The following is a 19,753-nucleotide window of genomic DNA, read 5'->3' on the forward strand; positions in this document are numbered from 1 at the left end:
ATTTATTCAGACGTTTGGGGCCCGTCTTCGGTTCCTTCGAAAGGAGGTGCCCGATATATGCTGACATTTATCAACGATTATTCGAGAAAGGTATGGGTATACATTCTAAAGCACAAATATGATATGTTCGATCAGTTCAAGAAATTTAAGGCATTAATTGAGAAACAGTTAGATAAACAAATCAAATGCCTGAGAACCAATAATGGCATGGAGTTCTGTGGTAAAGATTTTACCGAGTTCTGCGAGAGAGAATATATTGTGAGACACCGCACGGTACCTAAGACACCACAACATAATGGCATAGCAAAATAGAAGAACAGAACTTTGCTTGAGCGAGCTTAATGCATACTTTCGCATGCAGGACTTGGCAAGAAATTTTGGGTCGAAGTAGTGAACATAGCATGTTACTTGGTTAATCGATCCCCATCATCTGCTATCAAGTGGAAGATTCCTGAGGAAGTATAGTCAGGAAAACCTATTGATTACTCCGGATTACGTATATTCAAATGTCCTGCATATACTCATGCAAGTGATGGTAAGCTTGAACCGAGGGCGAAGAAGTGCATATTTCTAGGTTATGCGCATGGGGTGAAAGGCTACCAATTATGGTGCACTAATCCTAGATCACCCGGTTTTCTAATCAGCAGAGATGTAATCTTTGACAAGATCGCAATACTTCAACGAAGGAGTTCTGAGACACAACTAGCAGAGAAGACAGATCATGGTATCATTAGTGAGATGGAGCTGAAGTTGAGACTTCAGAGACTTCAAAGGTAACAGAAGTTGAGATTGCAGATGAAGCCGCAGTTTCTGAAGTCGGTAATAATGAACAACCAGCAAAGCCGCAATACACTATAATTGTAGATAGACAAAGAATGCACATTAAATCACCAGTACATTATGGTTATACAAATATTACTTATGCATTGATTATAGGTGATCAGGTGGAGATAGATGAGCTTTCGTCTTACTCTAAGGTGATGGCTAGTTCGGAGTTGTTGTAGTGGCTAGGGGCTATGAGCAGAGAGATGGAATCACTCTATCGAAATCAGACATGAGAGCTGGTCAAAGTACCCAAGAGCCAAAAAATTATCGGAAGTAAATGGGTCTTTAAACGAAAAGAGGGCATTCCCGGTGTCGAGGCAGCGAGGTATAAGACGAGACTTGTGGCAAAGGGATATACACAGCGTGAGGGCATTGACTACAATGAGGTGTTCTCTCTTGTGGTAAGACATACTTCTAATCTTGTTTTACTTGCCTTAGTTGCTTCACAGGATCTTGAGTTAGGGTAGCTAGATGTGAAAACTGCGTTTATTCATGGTGAGTTGAAGGAGCAGATTTATATGAGGCGACTAAAGGGATTTGCTATTCCGGGAAAAGAAGATCATATTTGCTTGTTAAATAAATCTTTGTATGGGCTGAAACAGTCTCCTAGGCAGTAGTATAAACGTTTTGATGCTTTCATGGCTAGGCATGACTATTCGAAAAGTCAGATGGATAGCTGTTGGAGAATAGTTATTTGATTTATCTACTCTTATATGTTGATGATATGCTGATAGTAGCTAAGAATATGTCTGATATTGATATGCTGAAGAGGCGGTTAAATGTTGAATTTGAGATGAAAGATTTATGTTCTGTAAAGAAAATACTTAGTATAAAAATTTTGCGTGACAGGGCTATAAGAATTTTACGTCTATCTCAGAAAAAAAATATATATATATTGAGAAGATAGTAGAACATTTTAATATGCAATCGGCAAAATCCGTAAGTACACCGTTAGCGAAGCACTTTAAACTTTTAGATAAATTATCACCCCAGACTGAGGAGGAAGAGGAGCATATGTCTTGTGTTCCTTATTCTAGTGTCGTATGTATGCTATAGTGTACACTAGACCTGATATTTCACAAGCTGTGAGCGTGATTAGTCGCTATGTGAAACATTCTGGTAAAGCTCATTGGGAAGCTGTGAAGTGAATCCTTAAATATTTAAAGGGGACAAGAGATGTGGGTATAGTGTACCGGAGGGACAGCAATGGTAGTGAGACCACTGATTTTGTGGATTAGGATCACGCCAGTGACTTGAATGATCGCAGGTCTTTAACAAAGTACGTATTTACGCTAGCGGATGGTGTAGTTAGTTGGAAATCATCCTTACATGATTATATTGCCTTGTCTTCGACTGAGGCAGAGTACATGGCACTAACCTTTGTAGCGAAAATGATTACAAAGTTTGCTCTTGGACTTTGGGTTAAAACAAAAAAGTGTGAATATATACTGTGATAACCAATGTGCGATATATTTGGCGTATAATCCAATTTATCACGAGCTAACGAAGTATATCAACATCAGGTATCACTTCATCTGAGATGTCTTAGCTAAGAGTAATGTTATTGTTAAAAAGATCACTACAGCAAATAACCCGACAGACATGATGACTAAATATGTTCCTTTAGCGAAGCTCAAGCTCTACTTGAGCTTTATTGGCATCTGTGGAGAGTGAACGCTTGTCGAGGTATTGGGAGAGCGGCATGATGAACACTATAACTTGATTTTAAACATCGAGTCAATGTTGAGAATTGTTAAATTAATATTTTGAGTTTGAATTCGGATAACGATTTGTTAAATCGAATTTGTTGATAAAAATTTCTCAAATAGATTTTAAAATTGGATAAAGAAGCCCTTATTTTTCTTGGACTCCTTATAGCTATACAAAAGAGGAAAATTAAATAAAATGAGCAAAAGTTTCCTAATCCATAGGAGTTGAATTCATGCAAGTTATCCATGGTGGGGCCCAAAGTCAATGACTTTGGGTACACATATTCCACGTTGAGGAAAGAGAGCCGCACGTAGAGCGGCTGAAACCCTACCAGACGAGGAAAGAGAGACGCACGTAGGAAGTCCTGCACGTTGAGCCAAAAAAAAAAAAAAGGATGGTGAGCCCAAGTCAAGACTTTGACTTTTGGGCACACATATATACAAAGCAGACGTCTCCAGGAGGCTAGGAAGCACGTCGACGCCTGTCCGGAAGACTGATGGAGGGTGGAGGAGGGAGGGCGAGGGAGCAGAGGCCGCGAGCGCCAGCGAGACGAAGCCGCGACGGCGAGACGTAGCCACGACGGCGAGAGACGGCTAGAGAAAGAGCCGAACAGAGAGAAAGAAGAGAGAAGGCAAACTCCCGCCGGCGAGACGAAGCCACGAACGGACCAAGACCACCGCGACGGCGAGAGACGGCCAGAGAGAGCGGCGAGGGCCGCCACTGTTGCGATGGATCGGCGACGAGAGGAAGAGGAGAGGAGGGAAGGGGGTCGTGCGGCGAGCGGCAAGGAGGAATAGGAAAAGGAGGGCTCGCGGCTCGCTAGGGTTTTTCATAAAGAAACCCAAAAAAATATAAGAAAGGCGTGAGGGGGAGGGGAAGTGACAGCTTACCTGTCACTGTCAAGTGGTGGGAGAGGGAAAAAATTAAAATAAACTTGAGGTGGAGGGAAACGGACGAATGGACGGAGAGATGGATTTGGGGGATTGTTTTTGAACTGGAAAATTAAATAAATGAAATTAAAAAATAATTTCGAAAAATAAAAGTATTGAATTTTGAATAATGATAAATTTTGATCACAATAGAAAATCATGAATTTATTTAAATAAATTGATTCTAATTTCTTATTAATTATTAGTTTCATCGATAACTTTTGTTAAACTTAAAAAAATATTTCGCATTAACTGTAAATATATCTTTCGAATTTCAAATGAATTGATTTGTTAATATTATTAGTGTAAATTTTTATAGACTCTTTTTTAATTAATTATTTATTTATGAATTTGAATCAAATTAATTAAAAATAAAAATATTTATTTAATATACAACGTGTCGCAACGTGTCGGAATTCTCTATTTTTTGGAAATGACATGTCGACGTGTCGTGTCGTGTCACGTGTCGGTGCTACCTAGCCAGGAGGTTGTGCCGCTGAAGCCCCATGAAAGTAGAGAAAAAAAAAAGGAGCCACAAGCCGCACACGTCAAGCTGAAGAGAGTCGCACGCATATTTGTTTCGGGCTTGAATGTGCGGTAATTTTGTGTAGTGAGTTTATGTTCGAGTAAGTTGTTTATTTATAAATACTTTGAATTTGGGGTTAAATCTAGGTGTGAGAAATATTTGAACGAGCGATTGTAAATTTTGATTCTCCGATTATAGTAGATTATTTGTTACTGGCTCTCTCTGTGGACGTAGGTACCGATACTCAGACCGAACTACGTAAATTTTTTGTGTCCTTATTATTTTTCTCATTTATTTCTTTGGTGATTTCACGTCCACGTAAATTGCAAGATCTGTTGTTTCCGTGTATTATATTTCAACAAAAACAATCATATTAGCCATTTAGATGGTGGGCAGTTGGCAAATTGCTTGAACTGTGTAAATGTCGGAGAAACTCATTTAAATGAAGCAAGAAGAACAGCTCAATATGAACGGATGTTCCATAATATGAAATCAAACAATAATTCAAGCTCATGTACAGTGAAATGTCTACATCATCATGACCTTAAATTCATCGAAGCTGATCACACCGTCTCCATCGAGATCGACATGACAGATCATGGCCTCGCACTCATCCACAGTCTTGGACTGTCCGAGCCTAGAGAGCATCCTCTTGAGGCTCTTGGGCGTGATGAACTCGCACCCGTCCGTCACGTACATTCCGAACGCCTCTCGCAAGTCACCCATCTTCTCTTCCTCGCCCCCGCCTTCCATTAACCCAACGAAGTCCTCCAAGCACAGGAGGCCGTCGCCGTCCGAGTCCAGCGACTCTACCGCAACCTCCACTTCCTCCAGGAGCAGCTCTCCACCAATCAAGCCCACTTGCCGCCTCAGCTCCAAGGGCGAAAGCTTACCGTCTCCATCCTCGTCGAAGCACCGGAACACACGCTCGTATCGATCTGCAAGCCTCGCCATGTTCTGATGCACACCCAAAAGCGAGAGCACTTACTCAGCTGTAGGTAAGAAAGAGAAGTCAACAGAAGAGAGAAACGAAGGCTGAGATGGGTTTTGCATGATCAAGGTACGGAGTCTATATACGTCGTACGTACCGCGTGAGACGCGGAGGAGAGAGTATCCAGGATGGAGCGTAGAAGTTACTCTGAGTTTTCCCCTCTAAAAACGAGTTTCGAAAAAGAGATACAGAAGGGCAAAGTCTAAATTACTGCGCGTGGGCAGGTTTGACGAAGGTGGCGACATTGAATGAGGCAGCCAAAGAAGGCTTCAATTTTCTCAACCGTCTAGAACAAAGTACGGGATTTAAGTATTTTTAATTGGGGTCGAACGTTCCATGAAATCGGTCTCTTGGTGATCTTCCCTTCGTCCCAAAAGTTGTTTATTCTTTTCTCCTTCGCGTCAAGAAATGGAAAGTTTCTGTCGTGCTTGGGAATCTGTATAAATATATCACCAGAGTAATTGGCAAACCTTCTTTTCTTTTTTTCTTTTTTGTTTGCTTCACGCTTATAATCTGGCGATACCTTTTACATATAAAATCTTGAAGAACTTAAAAATGAAAAAATTGCTCAATTAATCCTAAACCCACTTAATCTAGTCCTAAATTTATCACGGGCTGTCTTAAGTAATTTTAACAAAATTTGAGCAGAAATATTATATTAAAACTTCACAAGAAAATTGTCCAAAAAATCATAAATGTATTGTTTAGTCCTAAACCTTTCAAATTTATCAAATTAATTCTAAACATTTTCATTTATTACCGATTAAGTCTATTTAGTCCATTTTGACCAAAATTCGCTGGTGTGGTGTGTCATGGTCAATTTTGAAGTAAACAAAATTTATTTTTTTAATATTTTATTATATTTTTTTGTATTTCTATTTGTTTTTTGCCTTTTCTTCCTCTCGCCCCGCCTCCCATGACCAGCTAGAGGCTACAATTGGCGAGGGTCAGCCTCACCGGCTCGAGATCTGGTGAGGGGCAACCTTGCCAGCCTCCAGCAAGGCTGGCCTTGCCAAATCCGACAAGATCAAGCCTCGCTAGAAGCTAGCAACGGTCGCCCACACCAAAGGCAGCGGGGCAACCTCGCCCGCCGGCCTTCGACATGGCTCGCCCCCGCCAAATTTAGCGAGGGCGAGCCTTGCCATGGCCGGTGAGGTTGCCCCTCACCGATCATAGCCTCTCGTCGATCATCGAAGATTAGGTGACCGCCAGAGGAACAAAAGGGCCCAAAAAAAAAAAAAGGAAACATAAAAAAATAATTAAGAATTAAAAAACATACTTTAAAACTAATAAATTTTGTTCATGTCAACGCCGACCATGTCACGTAAAACAGTTAGCGTCCACATCAACAAATTCCAACCAAAATTAATCGGATAAATTGGCAAAATATGAAAAAGTTTATGACTGAATTAGCAAGATTGAAAAATTTATAATTGAATTGACAAAAATGCAATAAGTTTAAAACTTTTTAAATAATTTTCCTAAAACTTCACACAAAGGGTTAGAATTAAATTTGTGAATTAAAAAAATTTATGACTAAATTAACATCTAAACAATGAGTTTCAAATTAATTGGATAATTTCTCGACTTACAAATCCCGTAATAAGCACCTTAAAAATCATGTCATATAGCAATCCTTATAAATTAAATTCTGAAAACACAAGAAGTAATTATCTTTTTTATCCGATTACTCTTTTACGTTTATCCTCATATATATTTTACTTCGGCTTGGAAGTAACAAAATTTGTTAATAGACTATAGGATATAACATATATTTAATATGATAACTCTTGAGTTTGATACGATCACATTGTATTTGAATCACGTTAATCCAATCTTATGGGAAAAAAGCATTTGCAACCACTCTCAACTTGCGGTGCTCAAGATGAAATGCATCGACTACGGGGTTGAAGACACCTAATACATCTTGAATTCAATTATGTACAAAATCTAAGTAGGATAGGAACTAAGGGCAGCCTTTGCTGCGTGTTAGTTTTTTCACCTCGGTGTAACATATTTCCATATTGTCTTCAATTACCTTAACGAATGCATTTTCATCCTCAAAGGTCTTCTCCACAAAGATCTCCTCAGATACTATAAGCTAAGATTTCTACACCACCCTTTACATAAGCAAAGGGGAAGAAAGAATTGAGAGATGGAGATTGAGCAAGTGAATTCACTTGTAAATATTATATATCACTATCCAATTCATTGAGGCCCTATAACAGATAAGAAATCAATCGATATCCTCTATCTGATCAAAACAAATTACTCAAAACCTCCTCTACCTGATGGCAGAAGCATGATGAAAATCACGATATGTGCCCCAAATCGTAGCTCAGGTCATCATCTCCAATGGTAATCTCCTGGCCAACCTTACGCACTGAAATCTCACTGCCGAGGGACTTTTCTCGGCGCTTAGAGCTCTCATCTTGAAAAAGCAAAGGGGAAACCAATCATTTTGATGTTGTTGCCTCAACAACAGATAAAATTTCATCCATCTCCTCAAAGTATGGCCAACTTGTTCTGCTTCTTTCCCCACTTTTGCTTTGCTGTTTAAGAAAAAAGAGCATTACACATGCGTAAGAACTGGAAAGCAGAGTCATCGACAAAATTCATGTCGAGATGAAGGAGCAAGTCCGTGCAAATCGTGATTAGTAAACCCAACCAAATTCCAATAAGCATGCAACCAATGCAAATCAGTTCAATCCACTTTTCTCTTGTTCTGGGTCCATATATCCTTGTATGATACAAGTGCTGAGATTCAAATGGACGATAAAAATAACACTCTTCTAACCATAATCTCATTTGAATTGGTAGATGACATATCAGACAGAAAGTGTTTTGGCAAAAAGGGCTAATTTGACAAACTTACAGGACCCTGAAACCAGTAACCTATAGATAGTGTAAAAAAAACTGACAGAAACAAGGAGAAGTTATAAACATATAGGAACTTAAGTGTGTGCAGAAATACTTTTAAGTTCAATTAATGTTGTGATTTGTGGAACAACTCGATGTTTTGGCAAAGAATTTTCACTACACGGAAAGACAAGATGCAAAGGAGAACCAACCTCATATTTCTGAACTAAAGAGGTCCATAAAGATTTGCACTGTGCTGGACTACGGGTAATTCCATCTCCTAATAAGTTTGTCGATATCTCCTCCCATAGGGCCATTCTGCCCTTCACAACTTGAAATTTGCCATGCAACTGTCCTCGCAATTTAATCAACTCCTTAATCTCTTCGGGCTTCCATTTGTTCCTTTTCAGAGGCTTGGAATGTTTTGCCTGAGTAGTTGACATTTCTAAGGAGTCCTCACCGTTACTCTCAGTTCCATCTTCTATGGACTTCAACTCAGCAACGTTTATTTGGGAGGAACCATTGACATCTCCTGCCAATTTATCCACAGAAGATGAAGATAGACATGATTTCCAAGAATCATCTAAATCATCAGAACTGGGAGATGCAGTTTGTGTTTTGGCTGCATTGGAACTTGTAGTAGGAGTGTTTTCCTCATGCAAAAAACTTCTGTCTTCAATGTCCTCACCTGGATCAAGAATTGTTTCAAAGTAAAGTCAAATTTTAACAAATAGGACATACATGTTCGCCATGGCATCAAGTTCAGATGCATGATTGCAGATACACCATGCCTAAAAGAGAATCTATACAACTTATCTAAAGCAAATGATCACAAAAAAATAAGCATCAATCCACCACTGTGAGAATCTACACAGCTGTTGATTGTAGAAATAGGCATTCAGTTGATATGCAAAGCACAGATTGAAAAATTTAATTAGCTCAGCATATAAACTTGCATACACTCAGTTTGGATACGAGCACACCTTTTGTAAGGACAATATTTTTAGTAAACTTTTACCCTTACTTCTTTATTATTTTTTTGTTCGATTTTTACATCAGTTTACTTTATTTAGTTGCCACTTCAAATTATTAGTGAGGGGTTTGAAACCCTCCACCTTTGCGCAGCTCCAACCTCCAAGACTAGCCAATTCTACTCCAGATCACTCTCATAGCTGTCATGAACATGACAAGATGAATAGAAGTATAATAACCCAAAAGAAAAGAAAAGGAAAATTAAGTGTAGGTTTTAAAATACCTCTTTTTTTCCAAAGTCAACTACTAATCTCATCAGAATTCTAGAGGTTTCCACAGAGAATGATCCATAGATTATACAATGACATACATGACATATAGCACAAAAGAGGAAGAGACAAACCTTCAGAACTCCGCTCTGAATATTTCTCTGAATAATAGTGGCTATTGCCATCTTCCACTTGCCTCTTGCTTGATTTTGTTTTCTTTGGACTACTGTCAACCATTTTCTTAAGTGCAGAAAACCCAAAGGTGACATGTGACTTTCCAGATAACCTATTGTCAATCTCATGAGAGAGGACTGCATCCGGATTTTCTACAGCGATGGCAATCACTTCAGGCCTTTTACTACTGTACTTTCGTACCATCTTCCTCAGAACTTCGGACACAGTTCTTTCCATGTGGGCCAGGGGACAGTTAACAGGACAGCTAGAAAGCGCAGCATGGGCAGCTTTATGAAGCGCATCCAAAAGCTTCCCCTTATCAAGCCACAAGCAACGAGTTGTAATTCGTATCTTTCCTTTTAAACTGCCTCCCACCACACCATCTACATTCTGAGGCCTCAGAATTTCCATGCTGCAAGAGAAGGACCATCAGAAACCAAGTGCATCAAAAGAACAAAATTGCTTGACATGGAAAAAGTATTTGCCAGCCTACCTGACCACAACAATGCCATCAGAAGCAATCCTTAGTCTCTCGTCTACGCAAAGCTCAGTTGATGTACCAAAAGCTTTATCGCCATCACTATACATCAACTAAAATATAGACCACAGATTGATTAGGTTAAACCTGTTGATTTCTTTCAGACATTCAAGCATTTTAGAGACACCAACCTGTAAATTCTCCTTCCCAAGGGAGATAAAACCATTCGAAAGGACTCTTCTGTTCCTCAAATGAGAAACCCCCAGCATCTCTCCATTTTTTATGACCTGATAACAGTTATTTTAAGACTACATACTGATCCAAATATAGAGAAAATCTAATGAAGTATTGCCAGAAGAAGTCGTAGTCATACAAAAAGATACCATGATCTACAAAGGAATCTCAAACCGACACATGGAAGTCAATGCAGGTGATAAACCATACCCAGTGGGGGCACACTATCATTCTTTTTAGCATGTATGAAGTGATATCTTGCCAAGCACTCTGAACGAAATGGAGCTAAATTTCTTACAAGATCGACAAGACACATGCTCCCATGCACCTCTGACTCTTCTCAAGCAAACAGACAGGACTTTCTTTTATAGTTAAAAAAGGATTTTGCTAAATAAGAAATTCAAGCTCACCAGAAATGTACAAGGAAAGAAATAAGCAAAGGAAAAGCAAAAAAACAAAGGAAAACATCAAGAGTAATTTTCACTAAGTAGCAGCCAGATGAAAAACAACTGACTCTGACATGAGATCAAGATTGACTTATTAATGCTGCTGCAGTAACTTTCATATACTCAGGACAGATGATGTAACCAAGTAGACAGTTGATGACTCCAAGTCCTAAATTAGCTGATAGAATGAAGGAAAAGGGAGCCAGAAAACAACCCTCTGCATGATCACATTATCTTATTGCTAATTAAACGATAGACAAGATTAACCTATTTCTTCTAGGACCAAATCAAATCTGTTGGACATAATGTGAAATCTAGGAAAGTGATATGGTGTGATATTTTCCTGGCAATAGTAAAAGAGAATTCCATGGTAGACACAAAGGCAGTGCTAAAGGTTAGAAAACCACTTACAAGAAAACAAAAGGCATTAGTTCAGTTGTAGCCTCTCTATATATAATTATCACCAGAGCATCAACAATAGTGTCCAACCATCTATACTATGTGTGACATAAATTCAAACAAGAAAAGGCAACAGTTTACATTCAGAACTCAACTTATTTGCGTGGCACAAGTTATTATTCTAAAGCATTCCAGCTAGGACAAGAAAGCACATCAAGAACCATCAGACCTACATTTAGCAGAAATAGGTTTCTTAACCATTTTATTTATACATAAAAAAGAGTTCAATTAATAGGGGAAAAAAAACAATACAGAAGAAATTTACAATGACACTTAACCTACTATACCACAAACAATCATCTTGGGACTTACAGTTGTGTGATGTATACCCGTTGATTTGCCAAGCAATTCATGTTCCTTCAAAAACAAGAGTTCTCCATGTATGGGAACAAAATGTTGGGGCTTCACAATCTTCAGCACTTCATCCTTCAAATATCAAGTTAACATCAGTATCCATAATACAATAAAAATCATGAAAGTGATGCCAACACAAAAAATATAAAAGTTTGTCGCATAAACAAATGAAAAATAAGAACGGATAATCAAACTGGTTAGGCAACATATAGTCGGTAATTATAAGCCCACAATAGTTTAACCAACAAGATGAAGAGGAAACTCAAAGAAACATGAATCTCATGAGGAACAAGAAAACTCTTTACCAATTCTTCCCGATATCCATGACCAGATGTGTGCAGCCCCGAATTTCTACCCATTACTACAGTTGACCCAATATCTGCTAAGCGGTTCATCATTTTCATCACTCGCGACTCATTCCCAGGAATCACCTGAAGAAACCAAATTACATATTTTGATTATAAATTTTGGGAAGATATAATAACACTACAAGTATTAATGCTTTAAGGCGCTAATCAAGGAACTTTAAATGTACAAGACAGGAGCAACTCGCTGAAAAGCCAAAAGATGGCTTGCCATGCCAAAAATATTGAAAGTAAATTATCCTTATCAATAAAATAGGAAAGTTAAGTTCAAGCCAATGAAGAACCATTCTGACCACATGGTGGTTTTTCCTCTTTATTTAAAGAATATTTAGAAAAAAAATTGGTGCACATATTCGTTTGCATGAAAGGTTTAACAAACAACGTAATCATCACAATCAAATAAAGCATTTCTGTTAAACGTCATTAACTGATCCTGGGAAAAAGCGCTTCAACTCATTATGGAGCATTTACCCACAAGCATTAAGCAATTTATTTCATGCATAATTCAGAAAACGACCTCCAAGACCCGATTACTATTTAGGCAAAGATTTGGTAAAAATATGCTTTGTGATTCTTGCAACTGATCCAAGAGGAGGCCAACAGAAGCTTTTAACGACAATGTATATATGAGCTAATATTGATATATGGACAGTTTGTCCATTAATAAAGGCATAAGTATCTTAGATCACCAATTGTGACTGGTGTGGAACCTGCATTTATCTCATTTCAAGAGATCCCCACATATTTGGCAAGGATTCATGTATATTGAGATTGTATCATGCAAATAAAGGAGGACAATGCAAGCTTCATTACCTTAGCAGAATATAATATTACGTCTTCCTTGTTCAATTTGAGGGAGTGACTACTTCCATAAGAAGCAAGGTTCAGGGCAGCTCGTGGTTCTGCCTGACATTGTGATGCAGATACCAACATGTAATTGCTACATTCTGGTTACTTAAAAGGACAAAAAGTAAAATCCTCCAAAGTTCCTTACTTGGGAGCCCGTTGTGACAATTAGTAGATCCTTTGGAGCGTATGCATCAATATCTTCCACTTTAATCTGTGCCAAAAAAAAAGTTTAAATTGACATGAAAGGTCACTGGAGTAATCAAGATGACAAATACAATGCTTGACATAGCTTTTCACCATTTAACATTTCATCTATCAGCTTAAGCTTTTGGTTTAGTTGGCAGTGACCCATGAAATTCCACACGATGGACATAAGGTGTCAACAAATCACTCTATAAAGTTCACACCAACCGAAATTGATCATGAATTTTCAAAGCTAACAAAACCTGAACAAGAGCTTCTTAACTCCCACTCATGAAAACACAAAACATAGTCTACAGCAGAAAAGTGCTTATGACTTTTCTACCGAAAGGGAAAAAAAGAAACAAAAAAATATTTCGATTTATAAGAAACTATAAAAAGCTTCTTGACTATTAAGGACTTTGAATATTTCCACACTGAAGGATTTGAGGTGTTCATTGTTAAGTAGAACCAAATCTCAATTATTGAAAGTAGAATTGTAAGTGAAAACCTAAAAGCAAAAGTCATTCCAAAATGCATTGATACTGCAAGAAATAGTATGTAAATCCTCTGAAATTCCATAATCACAATATACTACCATTTGCAAAGTCTTAAAATATCCACATAACTGGAGGTAAAAGCAATTAAAGGAAAAGATGGAAAAGCATAGGCTGATAATGCAGACACGACTTTGGCAAAGGATTCAGCCATGTCACTTAGAGGGACTGTATATATACACATATATCTGTATGTATATATGTATAAATATACACAAGAGACAAGAATAACAATAAAGGCTTATTTTATGGAAATGATACCATGAACATGGATTCTTCAAAGGATTTTTCCCGTAATGCTTAGAGGCTAGAATGACTTTGTAGCTATACGTTTATTAGTTAGGTTCAGACTAATAGTGATAGCCCATCACAGCAGTTACAAAGGCAAAACAGGGATCGTAACCCAAAAGATATTGGCAAGGGGATGAAAAAAGGCTCTGAGAGCTATACCAGTGTTGATGGATCAATTGATGCCTTCCCATCCTTCCAAGCTGCATCCAGATATGTCCTCAGTGACATGCCAACAAGGACCTAACAGGATCACAAGCTATATGTAAGATCCACAGTCAGGAAATTAAAGTAAATGCATGACAATATTGTAACAGCGAAAAGCATACCATCTTTCTGCCCATTAAATCTGCAGCAGCTTTTACACTTCCAAGTCTGTGTATGTTTGATGCAAACTGAGTAGTAATAACCCTCCCTTTAGCAGTAGAAATATGTCTCAATAACGCATCTGCCACAGAAGTCTCACTTGTTGTCCTCCCAGGTGAGAGCACATTTGTAGAGTCGCTCATCATCTGAAAGCAAAGGGACTGAACAAGTTAACTAAATGTCCTTTCTTGAGCTTCTATCCGTAAAGGAGATTCAAAGAGAGAGAGAGAGAGAGAGAAGGAACACTCATTTCCACCAAACCAGAACATGTATGTAGCAAGTCTAGCAAGATTGGAGTGGCAAACATGAGATCATTAGCATATGGGTTGACAGTTGAGTCTGAGGTACGTTAGCAAAGATTAACCATGTTCTCATAGCATCAGCATTCATCGATATATATATGCAATTTATATATGCAACAGTTCACTCTCACGCTATTCATATTTATTGGTATGCACAACCGAAGAATGAAAGAGAACTTAAAAGGATGCCAACTAGAAAGTTTTGTGTTTAATTAAAAACTTTCTCCACCAAAAACATGTGTAGCCAAACAAGCGATAACAAATGAAATGATGAGACACAAGGAAGCCTACCAGTGTGACTCCTTCCTTCGCAAGCTGTTCCAGAGATTCACGGTCAAAAACATTCCCATCCAAAGGTGATTCGTCAATCTGTTGGAGATAAGAGCTTTTATACCGCTTACCTTACATAAATATATAAATATATAAGATAGAGCAGGAAAGAACAAAAAGAAGAATGAATTCTTACTTTCCAGTCTCCAGTATGGAAAATTGTACCATCTCCACAGCGAAGTACTAACCCACAACAATCAGGGATAGAATGGGTAACCGTTAAAGGCTCTATCTCAAAAGGCCCTGCCATAAATTTCTTCTTTGTTCTAAATACCTTCAACCTCGATGGAACAAAGATCCCATTCTCCTTCAAACGCTTCTTTATAAGCTGTATAATCATCACAAAAGGATTAGAAGAGATCTTTACAAAAGGTAAGGAAAAAGTTGACTATGTAATCGAAGAAACTTATATGATTAACAATCTGTATGAATCTAATTGATGATTAACTTTTTTTTCAAAGGATTTCATTAAACAAAAGAAAGGCAGTCCAAGAAGCTCCCACCAGGGTTGATATGATGAGAATATAAACTGCATGCAAAAATAACTTCCGACAAAAGCACTATTAGTTCTTTACTCTAACTTGCATATATCAATGTGTTATGGTTAGCATCTAGAGATAAATTGTGATTGGTTGAGATGCTAGTACTTTGTGGCAGATGGGAAATTCCTTTCAAGAGTTAAAACTCTACAACTATAGCCAAAAAAAAAAAAAAAAAAAAAAAAAGCTTAAGGAGTACCTCCATAGTAAAGGATGAAGCAAATATTGGTGTGCGGGAGTCCAACGCTGGGATCACCTGCAAAGAAATGAAATATACTTTTAGCAACATAGCATAAAATAAATAATATTAGAGTAAGCATGGTTTAAGCCTCTAATAGGGTAGAGACAACGAAAGGGAATAAAAAGTTAAGAAAAGGCATCTACTGAATACAGAAAAAGCTAAATCTTTAAAGTTTTTGGGTTGAATAAATCTTTGAAGTTTCCCAACTGCTTTACCATCGGCAGGATAAAGCACTTACCACCAAGCCATCAACAAAAAAAGAACAGTGAAATAGAAATAGTTGGAGAGCCTACTTCAGCCTCTCCTCTGCATAAGCTATCAGAATATCTGCAGAGAGTTCATTAGCCTACATAATCCTTTCTTCCCATTTGTATATTGACGCCACAATTTTTTGCATTTGCCAAACTCACCCTAAAAGTGTCTAGAACATAATAAGTCTAAGAAGGCAACTGCAAGATGTAGGAAGAAAAATTACCCAAGGCAACGCACCAATGTGATCTTCATGGCCATGAGTAATGACAACTGCCTCAATTTTGTGGCTCCATCTCCTAATAAATGTGGTGTCAGGGATGATTTTTTGCACTCCGATTTCATCGTAACTGAAACCATGAAAGAAAGGTCATCAAGAGAGTTCTCTGCAGAAGCTTAAACTTCAACATATGAAAGTGCATATCTTACATTGCGAACTTTTCTTTTTTTTAAAAGGCAACTTACTCTGGAAACATGACACCGGCATCAATCAAGATATAGCGATCGAAGTTCCCAACAAGCATACAATTCATCCCAATTTCACCCAATCCACCAATTGGAAGAACACGGAGTGGTGGACCATTAGAACCTTCATAAAATTGTTCCATCTTGCGCTTAACAGAATCTTCCATACTTTTTCCAGCTCCTTCCATTCTTCCAGACTTCTTGCGTGGAATTTTAGACCTATGCGTACCTAAAAGAGATAAAACCATACACATGACTTTCATGCGGACCATGAGACCATGAGACCATGAGAAGAAAAAGCAACTTGAGATATAATGCAGCTCAGTCTGCCTTTTTAGTGCAGAAACAGGTATGCAAAAACACAAAAAACCAGCCGCTGAAGAGCACAAGACATAATCCTGAATGGTGATGTCTGGAACATGTGATTAAGGTGAGAGGAACCCAAGTAACTCTCCCAGAACATACGAGGCTGACTAAAATCCACCAACATAAGAACTGGAAAGACTGTATTGTGTCCGATGTTTTTCCAGTCAGACAATCAATTTCTACAATAGGGTATATCACCCCCCCCCCCAACCCGAGTTTCACCAGAACCACACCAATTTTTACTTTATAGAAGCATATCGAAAAAGAACTTATCACAGTCCAGAGCTACTAGGATAACAGAACATTTATCCTGAGTGCTTAATCACCGGCTCGTGGCTGACCAAGCCACTACCATCAAGAACTTAAAACCCACCGAAGCCCAACAGTACAAACAATCAAGACCGATTACATCTCAAGACTCCTTCCACTTTGAATAACTTTGAACTACGCCACAGCCATGAAACCTGTAAAGGGGCACTCACCAGCAACAGAGCAAGAAACAGGGGTCTTGCCAAGTCTCTTGTTCTTGGGGCAAGTGGGCATGTAGGGGCAGAGGGAGAAAGCACCAAAAGCGGCCATCTTTGGGCGGTGAGAAGCCCGCCGCACGCGAGGCTGCGCGTGCGGAAACGGAGACGGCAGCACCCCGAACTTCATGCGTCGAATCGAGCCGCACCCATCTGCTTCAAGACTGTCGGGAAGAAGATAAACCCCTGCAAACTCGGACGGAGAAGCGGAAGCAGCGGAGGGTTTAAGGTGACGAGATTGGAGAGATAGAGAGAGAAGGACGAGGTTGTCGGAGCGGGAAATGAAGAGGAATCAATCGTTGCCTCACTCTCTTCCCTTCTCTTATCATCTCCCGAGCGCTCTCACGTGCCGCGTGCCCTCCTCACGTGCATCGAACCTTGTGAAGTCGATCTCTTTGTTCTAGTTTATTTATTCGCACTTGCATCTGATATGGCAATTTTGGACCTAGGCAAGTCCTTAAAAAGCCTACGCGAAAACAAAGGGAAGAAACCTCCCGGGGAGGGTGACCTCTTATGCTTCTGTCCCTAAAGGATGGGGCAAATCCCTTTAGTGGGGATCAACCAACTGATAGACCTTGACCCCACATCAGGGTTTCCCTCCCGGCGTAAAACTAAGGAGGGTTGAGGCTGCTCTCTTGCCTCAATAAAGATAAAAGGTTGGGATAATATCTCGTAAGACTATTTCCTCTCTATCGGAAAAACAAAGATAGATAGGGAACTTGTGAGCCTCACGATAAAAAAAAAGGTAGATTCCATGTTTGGGGCATCCTTACATCCAACTATAGTGGAGTAAGCTGATATAATAGCCACTCATGTTTGGGATGAGTGAGAACAAGTGCAAGGCCAGCAGCAGGGCTGGCATACCCTCATGTGCATCGAACCTTGTGTTATGAAGTTGATCTCTTTGTTCTAGTCAATTTATTCACACTTGCATCTGAAATGACAATTCAACTCGTTTGATTCTGCGGGACTCTAATTTGCTAACATGACTACTTCAGATTTTTAGTTCTCTTTTTTTTCAGAGTGCTATGAATCAATCTCTTTGTTCGTGGACTCTATTTGCCAACATGACTACTTTAGATTTTTAGTTTCTTTTATTTTTTTAGTTTTCTAAATCAGTCTATTTGTTCTAGTTAGTTTATTCGCATAGATGTCTAAATGGCAATCCAACTCATCCGATTCCACGAGATTATAATTTGATGACATGGCTTTGGATTTTCAGTGTTAAACCTTTTGTTCTAGTTGGTTTATTTGCAATGACATTTGATATGACAATCCAACTCATTTTATTTCATGAGACTCTAATTTGGTACTTTCGATTTTCAGCTTTCTTTTCTTAATGTTTTGAATCGATCTCTTTGTTCTAGTCAATTTATTCATATTTATATCTAATTTCGCAATCCAACTAATCCGATTATGCGAGACTCTAATGTGTTAAAATGACTACTTTTGATTTTCAGTGTTCTGAATCGATCTTTTTGTTCTAGCCAATTTATTCGAATTGATGTCCAATATAGCAATCCGAGTCTCAGGACTCTAAGGGCGCGTTTGTAACGATTTTGTTCCCTGGGAGTAGATTATGATCGGGCGGTTCTTTTTTATTATGTTCCCAGAACCGATTCCAAGCATTTTAAGCCGTTTGGTAATTATCCAAAATTTTCGATTCCCGGAATAGAATTGCGTTTGGTACCGTGCTCATTAATTCTATTCCAAATCAATTTTTTTAATTTTTAAATAATTTTTTTTTTTTTACTTTTTTTTTTTATTTTATTTTCTTTTTTTTTTTTCCTTTTTCTCATCTTCTTCTTCTTTCTTGTGGCCGGCGTTGCGCCCTCATTGGCGAGCCTTGCCGGGCGGCTGGGCGAGGCCTACCAAGCCACCGGGCAGGGCCGGGCGAGCCTTGCCGGCCACCGATGGGGCCGGGCAAGCCTCGGGGTTGGGGCGTCGCGAGGCTTGCCCGGCCGCCCCCCCCAGCCGAGGCCGAGCCTCGCCTATGGTCATGAAAGCCTTCGGCAAGCTCGTTGGTGGTTGGGCTTGCCTCGGCAAGCTCGCGGACCTCGCCCCGGGTCCGGGCGAGCTCGCCGACCCAGGCGGCGGTGGGTGGCGGACGACGGCAAGTACGGCGGACGGTGGTAAGCAATGGTGGATGGCGGTCGCGAGATGGTCAAGGGAACAAGAATCAATTTTTTTTTATTCTCAAATTTGTTCAGGAACAAGAATCAATTTTTTTTTTGTTCTTAATTCTATTCACAATCGTTCCCGATAACAAATTTGTTCCTGAACAAAAAAATTTACTAAACGCGATTTTAGGCCCAAAACCGATTCCGAGAACAAAGAATCAAAATTTGGCCCTGTTTGGATGGTTACCAAACAGGGCCTAATTTGCTAATATGACTACTTTGGATTTTCAGTGTTTGAATCGATCTCTTCATTCTAGTCATTTTATTCGCACTGACATGGCAATTGACTCACCCTCAAAACTCTAATTTGCTAACATGACTATTTTGAATTTTGAACTTTCTTTTCTCAACTCCAGCAGATTATAAATCTTCGCAAAATTTAAAGGCGAATCCAAAATATATTACAACAGATGATCCTTGAATTGGATGACCAGAACACTCTTATGGACCAATTTAACACTTATTACCAATTTGAATCTCAATAATGAAATACCTGCTCACGGAATTTTCGTTTTCTTAGAAATTAATTATTCTAACTTGTGTATGATTTGTTACTAAAGTTTTGCTCGACATTATAAAATTGTTGATGTGATACACTATAGTCCCAAATCCGACGGAAGATGCCATATGATCTTATTCATAAGTAAGACCCACTTGTTGGGGGAAAAGTGTCAAAAAAGTCCAAAACATTTTCATTTTGTGCTAATTTAGTCATTTTTGACTAAT

The 19,753-nt window shown here is 38.9% G+C and overlaps 2 protein-coding genes across 3 annotated transcripts; both read right to left on the bottom strand.

The window, feature by feature from the left end:
• Nucleotides 1-4,433: 4,433 nt before the first annotated feature.
• On the bottom strand, nt 4,434-5,076 carry LOC104417001 (putative calcium-binding protein CML19). Its single transcript, XM_018866143.2, has one exon. It carries the CDS (start codon nt 4,942-4,944, stop codon nt 4,519-4,521), a length of 426 nt encoding a protein of 141 aa, XP_018721688.1. The 5' UTR covers nt 4,945-5,076; the 3' UTR covers nt 4,434-4,518.
• Nucleotides 5,077-7,137: 2,061 nt separating this feature from the next.
• On the bottom strand, nt 7,138-17,148 carry LOC104434227 (ribonuclease J). Of its 2 annotated transcripts, XM_039307725.1 has the most exons (17): nt 16,806-17,148; nt 15,958-16,186; nt 15,719-15,842; nt 15,202-15,258; nt 14,600-14,791; nt 14,425-14,502; nt 13,795-13,977; nt 13,628-13,708; nt 12,586-12,651; nt 12,405-12,497; nt 11,532-11,657; nt 11,185-11,298; nt 9,925-10,020; nt 9,749-9,846; nt 9,216-9,667; nt 8,053-8,528; nt 7,138-7,533 (listed from the first exon to the last, which is right to left on the bottom strand). In XM_039307725.1, exons 1-17 carry the CDS (start codon nt 16,975-16,977, stop codon nt 7,438-7,440), a joined length of 2,733 nt encoding a protein of 910 aa, XP_039163659.1. In that variant the 5' UTR covers nt 16,978-17,148; the 3' UTR covers nt 7,138-7,437. The 2 variants fall into 2 exon arrangements, with proteins under 2 accessions (XP_039163659.1, XP_018721706.2); XM_018866161.2 differs by lacking the exon at nt 16,806-17,148 and having other exon boundaries at nt 15,733-15,842; nt 15,958-16,127.
• Nucleotides 17,149-19,753: the final 2,605 nt, after the last annotated feature.

The sequence above is a fragment of the Eucalyptus grandis genome, chromosome 2 (genome assembly GCF_016545825.1).
Source record: "Eucalyptus grandis isolate ANBG69807.140 chromosome 2, ASM1654582v1, whole genome shotgun sequence".
NCBI lineage: Eukaryota > Viridiplantae > Streptophyta > Magnoliopsida > Myrtales > Myrtaceae > Eucalyptus > Eucalyptus grandis.